The sequence below is a fragment of the Haliaeetus leucocephalus genome, unplaced genomic scaffold (genome assembly GCF_000737465.1).
Source record: "Haliaeetus leucocephalus isolate CR32 unplaced genomic scaffold, Haliaeetus_leucocephalus-4.0 Scaffold373, whole genome shotgun sequence".
Classification (NCBI taxonomy): Eukaryota; Metazoa; Chordata; class Aves; order Accipitriformes; family Accipitridae; genus Haliaeetus; species Haliaeetus leucocephalus.
The window spans coordinates 1134532-1156690 of NW_010972809.1; the positions used below are offsets into that span (position 1 = coordinate 1134532).

At 39.6% G+C, this 22159-nt stretch overlaps 1 protein-coding gene across 1 annotated transcript in view; it reads right to left on the bottom strand.

Moving 5' to 3' along the window:
- The window catches only part of CDKAL1 (CDK5 regulatory subunit associated protein 1-like 1), a 418113-nt gene extending 395989 nt beyond the window's left edge, over window positions 1-22124 (bottom strand). The window contains exons 1-4 of the mRNA XM_010573154.1: window positions 22035-22124; window positions 20275-20312; window positions 18472-18638; window positions 15384-15496 (exon numbers count right to left, since the gene is read on the bottom strand). Coding sequence (XP_010571456.1) covers window positions 15384-15496; window positions 18472-18638 — 280 coding nt within the window. The 5' untranslated portion in view covers window positions 20275-20312; window positions 22035-22124. The remainder of the gene's footprint in view (window positions 1-15383; window positions 15497-18471; window positions 18639-20274; window positions 20313-22034) is intronic.
- Window positions 22125-22159: the final 35 nt, after the last annotated feature.

The window sequence follows — 22159 nt, forward strand, 5'->3', positions numbered from 1 at the left end:
TTAGTTACCACCCTGGAACTCCAAGTACAAATTCATCCAGTGATTTCAATTAGTGCCAGGAAGGCGAGTCAACCTAGAAATGTTACAGACACACAATGCAAATAATCACCGATACACAAGAACAGGAACCGTAAGACCTCAGAAAGTAAGTGAAGAATATACTAATGATTAAATAAATCCACATAATCATTACAGTAAGAAACAACTAGAGCATTCAGCAACTACATCTCTTCCACCTTTCCCCCCCAAAAAATACACTTAATGATGCAAAAAAAAAAATTCATACATGCACACAGAAAACATGCAGTCTGGTAACATAAATGCCATTTTTGCACTTCACAGACCGTTTGGGGATTTTTTTTTAAATGACATATAGCACAAGCTGCAGCTGAAGCAAACTTTCTTCTTTTGTTGGAAGAATCCACATCTTCAAGAGATGCAAACTTTCCTGATGTACATACCTGAGGAGGAGGAAAATCTGCCTTGCCAAAATTTCTAAAGTGATTTCTGGCCATTACAGTAAGGGAAACGGACTGCTTAGTATATTGTACTTCCTGCACAGTGAAAACCACTTCCTAACACTGATTATTATGAAAAAACCTTATGCCATCCTGATTGGACACAGAAAACCCTGGCTGCATCACACTGCAAGCATCTCAGTACCACACCCATAAGCTTTACTTGGAGATGATCTTTTCCATGAATGAACAACTACTATGCTTACCGTAATATGGCACAGTCACTCTAAAGCCAAAAATCCAGTTTTACAGAGAGAAAAAAGTTAAAACAAATTTTAAGCTTTCCTAGCTAAGATTCTGAAAAGAAAGCGTTCATGTAACTAGCATGAACACACATGGACGACGATCAATTAAGAAAAATCATACAAATCCCTCTAATCTCAAAAGGCTTTTATACTAATCACTGCTTCATTTCCTTTGTGACCATATTCGACCTGACAATAGATCTCATTTTTTCTGAATAATCTTCTAAGATATTTACACAAGCCTAATGTATGCAATGCTTCTGCATTATTAATAATTGTGTGGGAAATGCAGGAAAATTTTACCTCACTTGCTAGGGCTGCCTCTGAACTTTTGAGTCCTTTCAAACAATGCAAAATAAGTCCCTGGGCCAAGAGATCACTTGTAGTGGGATCAATTAAGTGACTAAATTGAAAATAAAATTCAATAAAATGCCATTTTTAACCTAAATGTTAATTTAAATGGTTCTCAAAAATAGGTTTCAATAATAATTTTGGTGAAAGCACAGTTACACAGTGCCATCTAGCAGTGATTTACAGTACCGCAGTTACTACGATACTAAGTTTGATGCATTAAATAGTTTGTAAAGTCCTTATTCATTTAAGTAAATTCCAAGAAACCAGTGAAGTGACCCATACAATTGCTATAAGCGAACCTAAAGCTGAAACTTTACAGATTGAATCTACACCAACTGCTACAATTCTCTTTCCATTGACCTAAACTCTGGCCTCATAAAAGAGGAGGAGAAGGTGTTTAACACACCTTTCTTTGATAGCTTATTATTTCTGCAAAAAAGCTTTCTAAAAATGTTCTGGAGAAGGTAAGTAAGCGTTATCAGAACTCTTATTATAATGGAGCCCTGTACAGCTCTTATCACAAGTCTGATAGCAAAATTAAATTTTGATCTACTGTTTTTCTAAAGTTTTTTTCTTCACTAAATTTAAACAACCAAGACTTCTCTGCTTGTCATGACTAAAACTGTTGAAACATCTGAAGTTACACACACCAATAATTTCACGTTTTCTAACATACTAAGGGGAAAAAGAAAAAAAAAAAATACTTTAAGGCCCAAAAGATTGGCATCAAGATGGATTCTTTACCAGACCAAGTTGCATAAAATACCTGCAGAAATCAATCACTGCACAAAACACTGAAGTATTCCAAGTTTAAAGCTCTAGTTTCACAAGCACATACTTTAACTCAGCATAAGTAAGCCCTAGTGCTAAATGAAAGACGACCCATCTCTTGAGCACTCAGTCCTATTAATGCTCTGCCCTCTTTCTTTCGCAATGTCTTAATACATATGCATAGATTCCAAGGATTTGTCCAACTTCGCAGTAAATCAAACCAAGGAACTAATCTTGTTTTAGACTAAAATGGCCAAAAAGTAAAACAAATGGTGCCAGAGTATTTTTGACATTACAGTGGAAAAAAATAAAGGCAAACAACAGAAGTGTGATGTCAATCTTTGGCTTAGCAATTCAGAGTTCATATTATTAAAAAAAAGCTAGAATACAGCCATTATGAACAGCAGCAGTGTCCCTAAATGAGCCACAAAAGCAAATCCTTAAAAACTGTGAAGCTCTATAAATTAGTAGCATTCAGTTCAGATACCTTAAAAATAGATGCAGAGAAACAAGGTATTCTGTTCAGGATAGTATACCAAGCTAGCACCAAGACTTCAGCTTCCCCATCTTAAATAGTTTTATTTCTAAAACCATCTCCCATAAGTATTTTTCTACATAAGTTTATTTCAGTATTTCCCATTTTACTAAAAAAATATATATATATATCAATTATGACAGAGTTAGTCTCTAACAGATTTTGTTCTAGATTTCAGCTGTTCTGGGACCTAATTTCAAGGTTTCATAAACCATATTTTGAACAAGGCACAAAAAATCCACCTACTACCCATTTATCAGAATTGTACGCACTAGATAAACAGACTAATGCACTTGAAGATTGATGCAAATAAACTGGATAAGGTCCAGAGGAGAGGAACAAGAAAGGCCAGAGATCTAGAGAACATGACCTATGAGAGAAACTTTTAGGAATTAGGTCTATTTAGCCTAGTCAGAAGATGCCTATAGGGAGAAGTGGTAACAGCATTCAAATATGTGAAAGGTTGCCATGAAGAAGAAAAGAATCAGATGTTCTCCATACCCACTGAAGAAAACACAGGCAGCTATAGGCTTGAACTGTGCTGAAAGATTTAGGTTACACATTCGGAAACAATTTTGAACCAGAAAGGTAGTTAATCACTCACAAAAGGGGTTATGAATTCTCCATCATTGGAAGCTTTCGACAACCAGCTAAAACAAATGTCGGTGAAAGGCCCAGCCCTGGGAAAGAAAGCTCAACCAGCCTTTTGGCCTTATGATCTACAGCAGACTGCAGGAGTCCAAGAGGAGGCTCTGCCAGTCATGAACACAGACTTACAACCTACTCCTTACAGGTGGTCAGGGAAAACAATCTTACTTAAAATTCTTCTTCCCATCCTCCTCTGCATCAGTTTACACCCCAGAAATAAACTCCTCTCCCCATACCCAGTGCCTGACTGCCTGCCAGCAGGTGAGCAGCATCACAGGGAGGTGCTGTTAAGCTATGAGAATTTCTCCCCAACTCACTGAACAGCAGAAGCAAAGCTCAGTCCCCCCCCATTTAAATGTAATTCTGCCTCAGTAAAGTGAGGAACCACTGACAGCACTGAAAAGCTACAGCTGTAAGCGAACTGTCGGCCACCTACAGAAGAAAATGCTGTTTTTCTGCTCTGCTGTGTCTATATTTGGAAAGTCGTGGACAGACCCAATGACAATTCAGAAAACACATTAGTTTTGTGTTGGGTTTTTTTTTTTTACAAAAAGACACAAGTGTCACAGCAAAATAGTTTGTGGAAAAACTCCTCCTCACACTCATAAGTTTCCTGGGGTTTGGATTTTTTTGTTTGGGGATTTTTTTTTTTGTTTTAAAACAACTTTGACAATTACATTTTTCTCCTTTAATGAAAAATTCTGTTATGTTTTTTCCTATTCTACTATGTTACAAAGAATATTTGGAACTGTTGAGAATATATCAACATGACTGTCTCAGACAAACTTCTTCATTTTTTATTTTCTAGTTAGTAGACTTCTAAAGCATATTCAGTTGATATTCTCCTCTCATCACTCCCAATCGTAAGACTCAAACTTCTAGTTAAACAAATACTGGATACTCAAATTTAGCATCATCTGATGGTCTACATCTTTACATTCACAAAGGAAGATTAACATTTACCAATGATAAGTAAAGTTTTCAAAGCATGATAAAGACAAACAGAAAAATGCCAATCCATAAACAAACAACAGAATTTCAAAAGTCAACTATCACTTAGGAAATGAATTACAAACAAGCACACTTTTACCCTTAAAGCCCAGCCAACAAAAGCTGAGGGTCCAAAATGCCTAATAAAATCAGCAGCCAAGTGATCTGTCTTCTATTAAGTTGCAAGCCAAAAAACTCACTTCTCTATACACCAGTGTCTTGTACCAATCAACAGCAATTCAGTTTTGGCACAATTAACTCAAAGCCTATTTATAGTCATCCAAGACAAAGTTTCTGCTTTTCTGCTTAGTTTCTTTCTGTAAGCAAATTCCAAAGCCAGGGATTTGACACACAAGACAAATGCTAACGTCTAATGCTTAAACAGATGAAGCCTGTTCCTCAGCCCCAACACTTAGTAGTGTGCTAACTCCAACTGGCAGCACACAAATGCTGCAAGATTCATGGAAGCGCATACAAGCTTCATGGATGTGTATTTCTGCAGACACATTCTACCCCAGCTAAGCATGACTGTTGTAAAGACTGCACCAGCAAAGTCAACTTAAGGTCCCCATGAGTGCCAGGCTGTTTGGTCACAGCATCCATCCCACTTTCCACAAGTGTTTGAAATGAGCATAAAAATTACAGAAACTGGCTAGGATGACATTGAAATTTCCCAAGAAATATGGAAGTAGGCAATGACAATATGAAACATTCTAAAACACAGTTTTATGATGCAATAAAGCCATTTCTTCACATCTCTGAGATACAGAGCAGCTTATCACTTCTCTTACGGTGAAAGGTACCTCTGTCTACAATGTTGCTAAGACCACATAATTACTCAGTTTCTGTGAAACATTAAGAGCCCGTGCATAACTTGCTTAATTTCAAAATAGGCTTTTGAGTATAGCAATGCCACAGAGAAGAGCAGAAGGATTGAAGATCCGATGGTTATTCCATATTCACCACCAGGAGGATACAAACAGCATGGGAGTCTGATCCAGCTTTGCTTCCAACTGCAGCACAATGTCATTCAACTAACCTGGAGCTCCTTCCCTGCAAACTCAAGACGCTTCCCAGCGCGCAGCTCTACTGCTCCCAACATGTACAAGGGAGAGATTGCCCTCTGACAACTTGATTATCTCCCACTATTTTAAACACCATTCACAATAAAAGATTTTACAAAACTAAATTTAAAAAATATTTAGCTTAAAAAAAAAAATTAAAAATTATACAACCCGCAAGTTCCTGAAGATAAGCTCAAGAAAATGATACATGCTCAACAATGGCAAATTAAATAAAATAAAAAAAAAAATATTTGCACAAACCCTAAGTTAACCATACAAAATTCACAAGCTAAGTATGTAGCTAGGCCTCACCTACATTCAACTTAGGATGCTAATTCACAGCAAGTGCACTTTCCCTCAAAAACCACATTAAATCAGATCATGTACATTATTTAGAATTTGCTTGAACAAATGGAAAACCTTATTTTGGAAACAGGATAGCACTGCACTAATGACAATAGTTACCGTCTAGCTGAAATGCTAGCCTTATTAAGCTGTAACAATTAATTACTGATGTCTAACCTGAACACCATCTGCCTTTACACTATTAGCTAAACTCATGGTTTTACTTACGCTGTAGTCATGCATTTCGACAGATAGCATTTGTTCAGCAGCCCTTACAGTTTTCAGTATCTTGGTGTAATACACACTCTAAGACAGTCTACATAAGATTATTAAATAAAACAAAAATTTAAAATCATTCCTTAATGAAAATAAGCAGGGGGTCATGTAGATCATTATAAGCAAAATCCTCAATTAACGTTTCAAAGAGAAGTCCTTACATAAATTAAACCAACCTCCCCAGACCAACAAACATGAAGCAGGAAGGGGTTTCCAAACGGAATAGTTCTTCAAATACATGAACTTAGCAACTACACTTTATGAATCTCAAATGCGTAACACACGCTCTTTGGAAGGGGAACTAACGAGTCCAACACAAAACCTAACTTACACTAAAAAGCGGTAACTCCAAGACAAAACAGAAGCACGAAGCATAGACCCTTCTAACATCCAACAGCAAAGCTGCTGACTCAAACGGCCATGCGATCAGGATGACAGCAAATAATTTAGAGCGAAGCCGATGTAAGGAAATGCAGACATGGAGCCTGAGTATGAAGCCGGTACCCCCAAAGGCAGTCACAGGGCCCGCAGGGGCAGGGGTGCGTGGGTGTGCGTGTGTGCAAAAAAAAAAAAAAAAAAAAAAAGGAAAAAGGAATAAAGACAGCAGCAGACACACTCCAAGAAGGGGACGGGACTCTGGGAGAGATGAAAAATATCTACATGTGTTTTTAGTTGCTTGCTCGGTGACAGGACCTGTTTTAACACCTGGGAGCCACAGAGACCCTTACCAGGCTTAGAGGAACATAACCCAGGTTGGCCGTGAAGAAGAAAATAGAAATTACACTCAGCTCTGTCAGGCAGGATTAAAAGGGGGGGGGGAGAGAGAGAGAGAAATACTTTACTTGCTCCCATCAATGAGGAAAAGCACCAAAACCATTTTGTGTCTCTTATCTGCTTAGTGAATTTCTACTGTCTCCAGCGAGCCTCCACAATCACATGGCAGCCTTGCCTCTTAGCATACCCTCAGGCCCGACAGAAGGAGAACAATGCAGGTTAATGCTCTGTATTTGGAGACACAGCACACTTCAAGATCAATTGTGCTACATTCGAAAGTCTTACCGGCAGCAAGCCAGAAACTAACTTGCCTCGCCTCCATGGAGTAACATAAAGCAACAGCAGCTCACACGTGCACAGGCACCCACACTGGAACCGTCAAAAAAGCATTCCCAAAATAGACTGAAAGCATCTCAATGCCAAGTTGCACAGCAAAGGCTGACCATGGCAAGTTTAGGGAACTTCACCCTAATCGGCAATTTCTTAAAAACAAGGAACTTCACAACTAAGCTTCAGCTTTACTAGCCAATGAAACTGTAGCCAAGTTATAGCAAGAGCCTGCAGTAAACATTAACCCTCCTCCACAACTCCCCAGTCACCTAGAGTAACCAGCAAGTCTTTTTCAGGTGCTCCTACAAACGCTCCTGATCAAAATATGATCTCGCTGCTACCTCTGCGAGTATATGGTCAAATATCTCATCGGGTTATAAAAGTCTGGTTTGTTCTCCCACTAGCTTTTATAAATCTTCTATAAATCATTACTTGTAGCACAAAGAACCATGAGGTACATGAAACTAATGTCTCAGTAGAGCACTCTACAAAGCTCCACCTCACCTCTATGTCTGTGTTGACCTCACTTCATCACTGCTATTTATGCTTAATTTACCGATTGCTTAACCATCTACTGTAGGGACACATTCCAGATAAAAGAATGCACGTTACTAAGTAGTTGAAATTTACCTTTCATGGTTCAATCCTTTTCAGATTAATTCTTCTGGATTACATAAAGTTCAGCATTGCCAAAACTAAAGCCTATTGTGCAACCATTAGAGCATGCAGCCAATTGCTTTGCCACTAGAATTAACCCTAAACATGTATGCATGCTTAAATTTACCTATGTAATCTCTCAACAAGTGTCTCTGTGCATGTAGGATTTATTTAGGCTCTTAGGCCTGCTCCCAACTTCCAGTTGCCAGCTCTGTGACTGCAAAAGAAAAACACTAAAAGAAAACAAAGAAATCATATCAATTTAGAGGGACTGTAAAACAGGTAATTTTAAGTGGGATAAAGAGAACAGTACACACTTGTCAGGTCAAACTCTAATGGCAGTGATACAGGAAGCCATTATGAGGGAAAAAACATATATTAGTTTTAAGTTCCCCCATAAACAGGGGAAACATTTCCCAGTTTGAGAATTAAAGGAGTTCTGTCCTGTAACAGAGACAACATCCTCAAAGCTAGGTACTCCACTTAACAGAAAGTTGCCTAATGGGAACAAGAAGTTGATGCTGAGGAAGCCGAGGTAGGAAAAACTCACCGCAAAGAGGCCGTATATCTTGCACTGTGCTAGAAGTCAGAGGTGGCAAGTAACAGAACCCTAGCCACACACAGACTAAGAAGTTTTACAGGGAACACGGGAACAGTATAATACAGTAATACACAGCTGCCAAAACCACAATTATACATTAATTTACAGATACCTGGGGAACACACACTGCTGCAGATGAGTCACAGTATGATGTTGTATTAACTCTATACTGCAAGAAAGCACCCCAACAATATCCAGACCCATCATCCCACTCATTGCCTTACAGGACACTTCAGGCGGCACTGGGATACCTGTATTCCTCCCAAAGAACTGTGATATCTTGATGGTCTACATTCATGCAATCCCACCTGTTCTATCCCATGAATATCACCTTTCATTTTTCCTCTGTGTCCCCATTTCACACCCTCTCTCCTCACCCTCTTAACCATCTCACCACAAAAGTTTCAGATTCTAAACAGAGGACAAGCTCTTGTATCTCCTTGGGAGATGGTTTTCGATATGCCCAACTATAACAATTATTTCAGCAGCAGTGAAAGAACGAGACTAAACTTAAAACCCACCACACCTACATACCAAGCATTCACATACTAACTGTGCATGACAGAGCAGGGTTTTCAGGACAGAGCACCAAGAACCAAAACACAAAGCAAACTTGTGACAAGGAGCAACTTAGAACTTCTGAAACCAGGAGACCATATCGCTGGAACTGTTAAGGCAATTACCTTGCTTTAACAACAGGTACAGAAATAAATTACTTTACTGCCTCTCTCAGTATCAACAACCAAAAGCTCTTACGACCATATCAATCAGTTTGAATCTGAAAATTAAATCTGTTGCAGGAGTAGTTATGCAGGTGTGCAAGGTTATCGTGCAACGCAAAAATCATACAGGATTGTGCTTCTACAAATTACAGGCAACAAGGGAATTCTTCAGCAAGGGTACAAAACATCACAGGATTTACACCTCGGTTCACTTTTCTCCATTGCTCAGCTGCTTCACAGAGAATGACAGTTTCATGACTGCAGTGCTGTCACAGAAAACAGAAACACTTCTCATCACCAGAAAAGTAGTTTGGATTATTTTGTATATTTAAACCTCCCCCCGCAAGAAAAAAAGGTGGTAAAGTATCTTTTTTCTAAATTGGCACTGCAATCACAACCATTTGAAAAGTACAAATCTAAAAGCAAAGACTAAACTTGAATTCTCTGATTGATAAGGCTAAATATCAAGCACTTAATGAGCAGCTAATAAAGATCTGTCTTTTAGCTTAAAAAAAAAAATACTAAAAATACCTCACAATGAGGATGGCTCACAGCACCCCAAAATTACACAGTAATCACTACCATTTGTTTTACATGATACTTATGAAGCAACAGTGAAGCATTATCAGCAGCAGGGTGGAGAAAAACAGAAAGACCAACTGCTGATTCTGAGCAACTAAAAGCATACACCAGAAAACAGCAGAAACCTTAGTCAAAATACTTCATCAACCACTACACAGGCTGCAGAGAGCTTATTTTAAGTTAACAAATGTAAGGAATACAGTAACCTGTTTAAGAGCTCTCTACTTTAGGACAACAAACTAAATCAAAATCTAAAATTATTAAAATTTTATTGTGCAGTACAAAAGTACTTTTAAAACAACACTTAAAGCACCAGATTTTGAATTGTGATTCACAAACCGTAAGTCAATACCTGTCTTCATCATTTTTCTTTCTTTTCCACTTGGATGAATAAAATGGATGCTGCAGCATGCTTTGTTGTATCTGTATGGGGATGGCCAAAGTGTAAGGAAGCACAGTTTATGCAACACTATGAACACTAGGCAGTGCCTTTGAACGCCAAAGTCTGTATTAGTTTGTAGCACCTCATCTGCTTTTTCAACAGCAGACTAAGTATGTTTCCTTTTACATCTGTCTTTTCAACATGAAGTCTTAAGTAAATCAGAGCATTTGTTCTTCCTTGTCTTTTTCCTTCTTTCTTTTACTGAAATTTGCTGTTTGAGCAGATGGACAGTCTTAAGGATACCTCAGCTATATCCTCTGGTAAACAAGACTGAGAAGTGTTTAGAAATTTAACAAGTACAAGAGGCAATAAGAAACAGAATTTCTTTAACAGCATTCCAAAAATATTATTTGAGATTTGCTTTAGAGAACTACATAAATTCTCTGCACAGTGAATTTCAGAGTTGTAAGGCATATAACGTGGACTATAAACATTAAGCTTCAATAGGAATGGGGAAATCTGACACATCTCCTGCCAACAAATACCATAATCACAGTGACAGAGTGAGCTCTTCAAGAGGCACAAGAAGGAACCCAGGAAAAATACAGCATCTTTCCACCCAACAAACTTGCTGAAAAATTGCACGAGGCAGTAAAAAGGACACCTGAACAAAGACTACTCTAAAATTGCACAAGTAAACCTAAGGGTCTATAATATAACCTAGTTTCTATGTGCTAAATCAAAGCCAAGCCCACTGAATTAGCAACAAAACAATTTCGCCCCTTTTTGCTTCTGGAATCCCAAGCTACAGGAGGAAAGAGTTCCATGCTAGCATTTATTTCTAAATTTAAAAAAAAAGCATAGTGCTGATAAGCTGTTACTGGTTTAGCTTTGCTGAACATTTAATAACAGTTTTTGCTTCCTCTTCATAAAAGAAAAAGTTGCTGTTCATTCTTCTGGTATTTTTAAGTCATTAGTAATGTCTTTCCCCCTCCCAACATGTTTTACAACGACTGAGAAGAGAATGCTTTGGACCTAAATATCCTCAAGCCAAAAGCACTTATCACAAAATAACAAGCATACCTAATTGCTTGATCCATCAAAACGCATTCAAGAAGGCTGGGCCAAAACCCATTCATTCCACAGAACCAGAAACCTATAGATGCCACAAATGCTAATACGACTACCCACTTCAGAAGGCAACTCCTTCTGTCTGACTATACATGTTCAGTCCTATTTTTCAGAGAGAAAGTACTGTTAAGTGGCACACATACTGAATTTCCTTCCCAAACAAACATCTGGCTCCCAGTATTTGAGAGCTCCCAGCTCACCCACATCCTCTTTTTCACAGTAGGCATTACTTGTCTGTACCATGAGAGTTTCTTCCTCCAGGGTACATCTCAAAGGGAGCACTCTAGTAGATCTGCAGGCATATTTAAACTATACAGCGAGTCATGCTCTCAAGAAAGGAAAACCAGCTTCAGAACCAGTAAAGCCACCATCAGCTATACCGTTTTCAGAACGTGAACAAGTACCACGGTACAGCCCTAAACTGATAGCAGCTGGTCCACACATTTCTGTGTGGCTCAGACTACCAAAGGAGCTTTGTGTTCCCATAGGATGGTATGCAAGATCAGTTCAGAATACCGCCTACCTTCACATTGTAAAAGCAGATAAAAAAACAGGTTCATCTCTTCTGTTGGTTTCCCTTTGCCTTTTTTTAAGCTGATGCAGTTCCTGATATTTATTCAGCATTGCTGTTATTGCAATATCTGTGTATTGCCGATTCACACTGTGCTCTCTCCCCAGACAGAGGTAGTCTTTGCTCTAAAGAACTGTAGCACAGCCCTCCATTTTCACCTTTGGATATAGCCATTCCTGAAAGCAAAGGGTGCTTGCGCAGAAAGAACATTTTTTTAAACAGATGGAAGACACGGAAAAAAAAAAAAAAAGAAAAAAAAAAGATTTCTGCATCTCCTGAAGAGAGTTCAAATAAAGAACAGGATAGAATCCATGCAATAAACGGGGATAAGGAATAGTATTAGGATTTTTGCAACAAGTCATAAAAATTTATTTCAATAATTAGAAGACATTCATTATATCAATGTTAAGTTTCAGCTAAGTCAACTTAAAAGGCAGGTTGCATTGTTACAGCTTCTAGTCAGCAATAAAAGCCTGCCTGATGCTGCTTTTCTTCCTTCTGGTTGGTTTTTTTTCAATCTTGCAGTTAGATAGAAAACACTAGAAACAGTGCTTGACCATTTCCCTTACGATAGAGCAATAACTGCAAGTAAAGCTCACATTTTATCTTCTAGAACCAGAACTTTATTCCAGCATCCTTCAATAAGTGTTGTTGAGTTAAAAGCTTAGGAATACATAGGAAACAAGCTAATCAAAACACTTAAGCAATAGCTGTCCAAGGCACTGTGACAACAGATAATCTTTCACTTTAGTGAATACTTCTATCTTTTCCTGAAGTTTATAACAGTTTTACATTAAGGTAACAAGTTCTAGCAACAGAGAGAGGCATTGATTTAGAAAATAGGTCTTGCGAAACATTTTTTTGTTATTTTTTGCATAGTGTAAACAATATTAAGTTTAATTTCAAGAAGTGTTTGAAATTTGGATTGTGTTAAGCAATACTTACTATTACTGAGTAACTACTTCACGGTATAGGAAAAAAAGAGATTAAATCCCTTCTTGACATTCTATTTGAACTTCCCAGATGAGTTACTATAAGAAAAAAACCTCACATGCTTTCTTTAAAAGGGATTGATGAAAGACACTCGAGAAATGTTGGGAAACTTTCTATATTGGCATTTCCTCTATGGAAAGATGGACAGCATGAGCACTAAGTTATGCACCAGATGCTAAAAATCTTAGCTGCCACTTTTTCAAGAGCAAGACTCTGTTGTCTTTTGTCTCACTGCACACCTTCGACAAGCAATTTGACTCCAATTTCTCTGTACCCTCCTACTGGGTATTGCTGTCTGCAACTAGGATCTTCCATGAGCCTTCTCTTCTCAAGGCTGAAGAAACCCAGTCTTCCCAGACTCTCCTCATGCACCATGTGCTCCCAAACCATCTTGGTGGTCCTCCACTGGACTCACTCCGCTACATCAACCTCCCTCTTTTCCTGGGGAGCCCAAAACTGGGCCCCAGCTGGATCAGTCGACACAGCACTCCAAACGCTGTCTCACAACTACCACACAGAGCTGAAGAATCACTTTCGCAGACCTGCTAGCTACATTCTTGCTAACAGCCCAGGATGCAGTTTGCCTTTTTTTTGCTACAAGAGTACATTGCTGACTCATATTCAATTCTTGTCTATCTCAATCCCAAAATATTTGTCTGCAAAGCTGCTTTCTAGTCAGCCTGTCCACCCCCACCTTTACCACTAGCTGGGGTTATGCCAACCCTAGGATTCTGCATTTGCCTTTGCTAAATGTCACATGGTTTCCGTTAGCCCTTTTTCTAGTTTATTAAGGTCCCTCTGAATCACAGCACTGGTTTCCAGCCTATCAACCACTTCCCCCAGTTTGGCATAGTCTACAAACTTGCTGAAGGTACATTACACCCTGTCTTCCAAGTCCATTAAAGACATTAAATAGATCAGTCCCAGTGTGAAACCCTGAGAGACATTAGCAGCGATCCAAGCAGCAGTAGAGCACTTTCCTATGCACTTTTGGCCAGAAGCATCACTATATTGAGCAGAAAGGCAGTTGCCCTCTTCACCACCTCATATTCTCACATACAGCTACCATACTTGCAATACTTGCAGTCAGCTCCAGCTTCATTAACAGCCTGTAAAGGAGAACATTCAATAGATGAATTTGTAAAAATTTAATTTAGCCAGAATTTATAGCCAATATTTTTGTTCTGTTGAACAAAAATGAGATTTCCAGAGGCCCTTAAATATATCAGCTTAAAAAGAAGTTACTTAATTTCACAAAGAAGAAACCACACTGGATAATTTCTGCCTACCACCTCAGCACTGGGGTTTTTTTGTTTGTTTGTTTGATATTATATATGTATATACATACACACAAATAAACTAAATCAAGAAATGGATTTAATAATTACCAGAAACTAGCAGTCAATTTCATACACAATTACCAAAATTACTCTGTAGGTATTCCTGTCCCAGCTACTGCAACTTTTATTCAGTTTTTAGTTCTCAGTTTCAGATTCTAGCTGTAGACTTCATTTCTATTCTAAAGTTATGAACACTTAATTTTCTAAAAAGAGAAGGTATCAAATTTTAGGTAGTTCCTTTTTTTGCTCCACTGCATATTTCCCACAATTCTCCCAATAAAATTCCAAAAAGACAGGACAGCCACAGGAATCTTGACAAGCCAGAAGTCGCTTCTGGAACACTGCATTAGAGAAATTAAGGTAAAGGGAAGTTAAACTTAAGAAAGCCATAACAAGGCAAAACTGAGAACTCATTTCTAGTCTTATATAAACAGCTGTCACAAATAAGGCTTTTTGGACCAGCATTCCACTTGTCTGTGGAAAAAAGCATGCCTACTCCAGAGCTGCACTACCAATTAAAGAATCACCTGGGTTCCCTAAAATAGTTCAGCACTTGAATGATTCAGTATCCAGTTTCTACTTAGATAAATACAGAAACACCAACTGCAAAAAAGGAAAATGAGATGTAACTGCTTAACGATATCACCAGATGTTCAAGAAAAAACCCAAGCATTTTGTGAAATCAGGAATAAAATACTTCTAGCAAAATGTCAGGAAAGACAACTTTGCAGTCTTTCAGTACAAGCAGGACACAAGCTTAAACGCAAGACAAACCACAACTTGAATTAATAAAATCTAAATTTTTGACTAGTCATAAGCTACACAAAAGTATTCCGATAATAATTCTCCAATGAAACATGGCATCCATGTTCTCAGCTTTCTACAGCTTTTCTTTCAACACATTTTGCATTAAGGAGATGAAATGTGGCTAGCACAACCATAAATTTGCATATTTTTTTTAGGGTTGGGGAGGCAGAACAAGATGACAGGGAGTGGTTTAAAGTATTTGGAAGAAAAGGAGAAATAGTATTTTCAGCTCTTTTGAATGTACAAGATACAATCCTATATCATCCCACCTCCATCATACTGTTCATCCCTCCTGAAACAAAGGATCATTCACACAGATTAGTTTACCTCTGCTCCAGCAGCAAACACACACATAGCACTTCCCTCCTCTCTCTCTCTCACATGGGTTCCACCAACTACAACCAGACAACCAGCTAGATTCTGCCCCAAAATTAGTATCTTTCCCTTCCACTCTTATGAAAACTTTTCAATTAAGTTTAGCAAGCAAAACGCCCACAAAAGGCACTGTATGACATTTACTAGATGGCTACCCTGTCAGGAAAACCTAACCATTCTGAAAGCACTCATCTTGTAATCATTCTGCTTAATGCCAGGAAAACACTTTACCTCCTCACCCTCAATTCAGAAGGAGATTAAAGCAGGATTTTAAAAAGTGCAGTTAAGACTAAAAACATTTGATTACAGCTTGACCGCTCTGAACATTCACCCCCAAAAACCTGAATTATGCAACTTGTCTGATATTGTTACCTGTAATTTTGTATCCATATGCAGCCAGCTGTCCAGCCATATATTCACCATCCGAATTATTGTGAGAACATCCCCATGTACGAATCCAGATTTTCTGAGCACCAGGAATAATGCTGTTAAGTAAAAAGGAAGGAAAAAGGCAAGTTAAAAGATGAACAAGCTCCCCTTTAAGCCCACTAAACAGACTCAATTAATTGTAATTCTCCAAATATAAAATAAGCAACACAAACAGTAACAACTCCAAAACAGCTGGGGAAAAAACATCATAATTATGTAATTTTAGTGTAGTGGGTATTAGGTCTGGCTGGGACAGAGTTAACTTTCTCCACAGCAACCCATATGGTGCTATGGTTTGTATTTGTGACTAAAACAGTGTTGATAACACACCTGTGTTTTAACTATTGTTGAACAGTGCTTGCACAGCATCAAAACCTTCTGTTTCCCCACCGCGATCCACCCCACCACAAGCAGTCTGGAGATGGACAGCAGGTTGGGAGGGAACATGGACAGAATAGCTAACCCAAATTGGCCAAAAGGGTAATCCATACCAGATGACATCGTGCTCAGCAATAAAAACTGGGGGTTTGGTCTTTCCAAACTAGCCATCGTTCTGAGACTGCTTGGGCACCAGCCTGCTTGTGGGAGGTGGTGAGCAATTGCTTTTGCATCACTTGGGGTTTTTCCCCTCCTCTTCCCTTCCCTTCAACTGCCTTCATCTCAACCCACAAGTTTTCTCGCTTTTGCTCTTCCAGTTCTCTCTTCAAACCTACTGGGAGGAGGGGTGAGCAAGTGGCTGGGCGGCTGCCCAGTTGTGGTGGGTTGACCCTGGCCAACAAGTGGCAAGAAAAGAGTTTTAGAATGGAGAAAGTACAAGAGCTGTAGGATAAGAAGAGATTCAGTACACTGCAGTTATGTTAAAAAAAAACACAAACAAAGCAACTAACTTTCTGAAAATTACCATATCATTTAACAAGTGAGCTTCAACTGACTGCACTGAAATTAGGCCACCAGCAAACAAACCGTTACAGCTAAACTGCAACCTTTTGACATTATGGCACCCATTGATTGTAGTTCCCTCCACACAAGCCATCTTTATAAATTCTTAACTTAACCATGCCACCAGCCACGCTAACATCTGAAAGCTCATATCCCAACCTTTCTGGGCTACAGAAGCAGCATGGCAGATGTACCCATGAGCTAACACAAACAATGGTTTAGGAAGCAACAAAAAGTTCTGCAAGAAGCTCTCATTGAAACTCCTGGGATAACTGTGCTAATGAGCTAAAGATGCCAGTAGAACAATAACATACTTCCTGGAATACAATCCTCTGCCCTGCCCACATCTGTTTTTTTTTCCTCCCCCTGTGCTTCTTTTTTTAAAGATACTTCCCCTAGCTAGAATGAGAAAATTGTTAATGGAAGATTAATAATCATTAAGTAGACATGCGTAACATGTCACACAGGTACAATGTATTTTGACTTCCTGAAGTCTAAACAACATACATTGAATGTGCTTTCTTGGGTCAAAAACACTAAAATACAGCCTGTTAGATAATTCGTAACACCCAAATAGTTAGGAGAATGGAGTGCTAGCGTGAAATATCTATAGACCACCAGTTCAGCTGTACATACACTCCCAGCAGAATGGGGTCAATGCACCTTTATGGGGCTTCACATAAAGGTGCATTGTTATGCTTATAAAATCTGTTCTGAACACTAATGAAAAACCAAAACTGAATTTCCTGTGCATTCCAGACATACTTTATTTTTGTCTTTATAATGAGGGGAAATTTTATCCACCAGCTTGAACTTAATTGGGGAGGTGGGGGGGGAACAAAATCCAGATGTCTGAACTGCAGTAGAAACTAGAATCAATAATTGAGTTCACCTACACTTTAATCAATTCCACTGCAGCAGAAAGTTGATTTTGTTCTTATGGGAGTCACAAGAAGGAAAAATGCAAAGGTACGTTCCGTAGTTACTGCATACTATTTCCACTGAAATAAAACAGTAAGTTCAAAAGAAGTTTCCCTATATCACTGGCAGGATGTAAACATAAAAACTACAGTCTTTGGAAATCCCAGGTTCCAGAAACAAGGTGGAAACGCTGAAGGACAGAAGGTGTACCCTTGGTGGAAGAGGATCAGGTCAGGGAATACTTCAGCAAACTGGACATAGCTAAGTCCCTGGGCCCTGATGGGATGTACCCACAGGAGAGATATGGACATAATGGAGACAGTCCAACAAAGGGCCATGAAGATGATTAAAGGACTGGAGCATCTCTCATAAGTGGAGAGGCTGAGAGAGTGGGGGCTGTTCAGCCTGGAGAAGAGAAGGTGCCAGAGGGGGATCTCATCAATGTATATAAATACCTGAAGGCAGGGTGCAAAGAGGACGGAGCCAGGCTCTTTTCAGTGGTGCCCAGTGACAGGACCAGAGGCAACAAGCACACACTGTAACACAGGAGGTTCCCTCTGAACATCAGGAAACACTTTTTCACTGTGAGGGTGACCGAGCACTGGCACAGCTTGCCCAGAGAGGTTGTGGAATCTCCCTCTTTAGAGATATTCAGAAACTATCTAGGCACAGTCCTGGCCAGCTGGCTCTAGGTAGCCCTGCTTGAGCAGGGGGTTTGGACAAGATAACCTCCACAGGTCCCTGCCAACCTCAACCCTTCTGTGACTCTCAGAATTTTGTTTATATTTCTCATTTCAGATGTCAAAAGGCTACTCCAGGAATGCATTTTGAAGAGCTCAGCTTCTATTTAGGTAAATAAGGTGAAGCAGACAATTTTTTCAGAAATGTTTTACACATAAAAGCTTAAGTAATAAGAACCATTTTTCCAGTCTCATTACTCCATTAATCAGTACCCCAGTCATAACTGATTTCTACAGAAAGTTTGCCTGGGACAAGACATTTGCTTAGGATTTATTATCACTACATTTTCTAAATACTATTTTACTCATTTTTACTTTGTATTCAGATTTTATATTATGAGATCATGAGAACTTCCACCTTATTTTTAGAAGCTGACAGTGCGCACAAGATATGAGAAAAGCAACAAGATAGGGTTGATGGAAGAATTTACCTGTCACTTGGGGGATCATCATCTGTCTGAATATTCTTTTGTGAATGGCGTTTTCGCACTTTGGGAAAAACATTCTTTCTTACAAACTGCCGATCACGTGGTTTCAAATCTTCTGCTGACACAATATCTTCAATATCTTCAAGCACTGAGTCACAGGCAGCAGGCATCTTCAAGAAGCATTAGAGAAGACTGGTATTAGCAAGCATTTGAGTACAAAACCAAGACCTAGTATCTACTGCATATATCCTCATAAAGAAAAGACAGATATAGTTCTACACACACCTGCAATATATCATACATATGAGGGATACTGAGCACATTAAAACAATCAACTATCCAGAGATACTTCCTGATGCCCTCTTCCCCTACGATCTCAAACACAAGCAAGGAGAAAGCCACAAACCATATAGTTGGGGTTTTTGGGGGTTTTGTTTGCTTTTTTTTATTAATCTGTACCTTGACATTTTCTAATTCAAAAACCCTGCCACTGCTCTGACACGACATACCCAAGATACAAGTATTCTTAATCACGTCAGGCATCATAGTGAAACAAGTTCACATTATATGACAGATATGCTTCCACTCACATCACAGGCAAAGAATGAAAGATACAGCATTCAAGTGCCTCCTTCAGAGGCTGTTCTGACTCTTTTATCTGTGTGCTGAAAACAGGTGCACAGTATGTCAATGTCTTCCTAGTCCTTTTGAAAACAAACCAAACTATTCCTAGAATTCCTGATCCCACAGGCCTTTCATTTGAATTATTTCATTCATCAGGACAGCAAAATAAAAATTCCTGTCCTCAGGTACAAGATGTTAAGCAACTGTACCTAGCTAATAGAAAATAGCTAGATTATTATCTGGCTCGTATAATATACTAGAAGACCATTAAAATCTCATTATATTTTCCACAAGAAAGTAAATATATATGCATATGTATCTCCCAGACTCTCAAGATCCAGGTCCATTGTCAGGAAAGTAAAAAAATCAAACTATTTGCTAAAGGAACCTATAAAAAAAAAAGCTACTGCATTAATTGCATGCCTCATACTGTTCTGTGTGCAATTCTTATTCGGAATAAAGTCTGATTTACCACTGGAAATTTGGGTTTGGACATGTCTCAACAGTTTACTAAGGAAACCACACAAGGGCATTTCACAGAGTTTACAGGGAAAACACAACACTTTCCTAACTGACAGTGAATCAAAACAAACAAGGCTTTAATTTCTTTAAAAACAGATTTCAGGAACAGAAAATACAGGCTACAAAATACTTTCAGATGTGGCAACTGTATTATTCAAGAACATAAGAAATTAAACAGCTGTGCATTTTCCCAGTATGAGGTCCTTCAACCTTGCAAAATATACTTCAAAATAAAACTTCATATTACCTGAACCATTACACATCTGCATTTAAACTTAAAAAGGAATATAATGACGTCACAAAGAGGATGCATCTGATGAAGATATTTAAGCACTTAGCATTCTTCGAGATCAAAAATCCCAGAATCTATTAAAAAATGCAGCAAAGGAGGAACAAACATAAAAAGCTGTGAAAAATCTAGCAATAAAAAACATTGGAAGGGAAATGACATCCCTTAGGCTGCTTTATAACACCAAAAGCATGTACAAATAGGTAAAGTTATCAACTCAATACAGGGAAGGAAAAAAAGGTTTTGATTTGTTGTTTTTTCTCTCTTCCAGAAAAATATCCAATATAATGGTGCAGCTGGCAAAACAAATAAGCTTTAGTTTATTTCAGTGGCCCACAAAAGAAAGAATACAGCCAAAATAAATTTCTTACCTTTTTAAGGAAGGTCTAAATCCTCCTGGATAATAATGCTGGGGAAAAAAAAAAAGAGACACAGCATGAACAAGCAGAACTAGCAGACAGAAAACACGAGTTCATGTTATTGTTCAACAAGCATTCGTCCTCCTTTTGCAGAAATCTGTTTCTTGCTCAGTTTGACCTCATGTCATGGTTTAACACCAGCTGGCAACTAAGCACCCCACAGCCACTCGCTCACTCCTCCCCCCCACCCAGTGGGATGGGGAGGAGAATCAGCAAAAGTAAAACTCGTGGGTTAAGAACAGTTTAATAATTGAAATAAAATAAAATATAATAATAACAATAATTGTAATGAAAAGGAATGTAACAAAGAGAGAGAAATTAGACCCAAGAAAAGACAAGTGATGCACAGTGTAATTGCTCACCAGCTGCTGACCAATGCCTGAGCAGCGATCAGCCCCTCCTGGCCAACTTCCCCCAGTTATATACTAAGCATGCCGTTCCATGGTATGGAATATCCCTTTGGCTAGTTCGGGTCAGCTGTCCCGGCCGTGCACCCTCCCAGCTTCTTGTGCACGTCCTCGCTGGCAGAGTGTGGGAAACTGAAAAATCCTTAACTTAGGGTAAGCGCTACTTAGCAACAACTAAAACATCAGTGTGTTACCAACATTATTCTCACACTAAATCCAAACCACAACACTGTACTGGCTACTAGGATGAAAATTAACTCTATCGCAGCTGAAACCAGGACACCTTGTTAATGCTGGGAACACATGATGACTGGCTGACAAGGTGGAACAGTAACCACATTTTCCCTGTCCTTCCTTGAGCAGAGGCACTAATCTTCTTGTCCTTCTTTTATAGGGTTGGTGGTTTTTTGTCAAAATCTGGTGTATTTAAGTTATTTCAGACCTCCTCCAGATTACTGTCTTCAATCAGGAGTTTAAAATTTGGAATGAAAGAAGCGGAAGAGATTAAGGGTAAATTCTAGCTTAAAACACTCATGACTTTTTTTAAAAATTACACAGTAAAGTTTTTTTAGAACAGATTACTTGATATCTGCACTGGTTCCATATGCATCCATGACATCCCTCCCTTCTTCAGAAGCAAACAAACAGATTTCTGCAGCTACTCTGACAGATTGACCGAAATAAGAGACAACAATAAAATTAGAAGCTAACGTATTCTTACGCTGTCAAGTTGTACCTGCAGAACTTTACCCTTCCCTTTAAAAAATGAATGTAAGCAAACAAAAAACAGTAACAGTGTCTTTAACGTCTTGACAGAAACAAAACTTCCCTTGCCCCTGTCTATTTCAGTCACCCCTCCTTCATCCTCTTGCACATACCAGGGGAGTAAGTCCTTCTTTCCACAGAGAAAACTTCCACCCAGGTGGAAGAGGACCGCTCTTCCCTCTGTTTACCAACAGGTGTCTCCGGTAAAGCCCCGGGCTTTTATCCCCAGGCTCACACAGAGCAGAACAAAACCGCAGCGTCAATATAAAACCGGACCGACGCATCGCCCGGCCCGGCTCGCCCCAGGGCAAGCTCGTTCGGTGCCCGCGGGCGACCGGCAGCCCGGCCTGGAGCAGGGACGCCCCAGAGCCCGGCCGGGCTCGGTCCCTCAGCGGGCTCCCACCCCGCTGACGGCGCCGGAGCGGCAACCGGGCCGCCAACTCCTCCGGAGATTCCCGCCAGAAAGGGACCGCCTCCCCCTCCCAGCTTTAACGCGGAGCCCCGGGGAAGCCCCCACAGGGGGACGGGCGCGGCCATTACCGTCACAACCGGGCAGGGGAAGGAGGGGAGGGCGGGGAGGCTCCACGGCGAGCCCCGACACTCACCGCCGCCTCAGCTGGGCTCCGCCATCACGGCCGCCGCGCAGCGCCCCGCCTCAGGCCCCC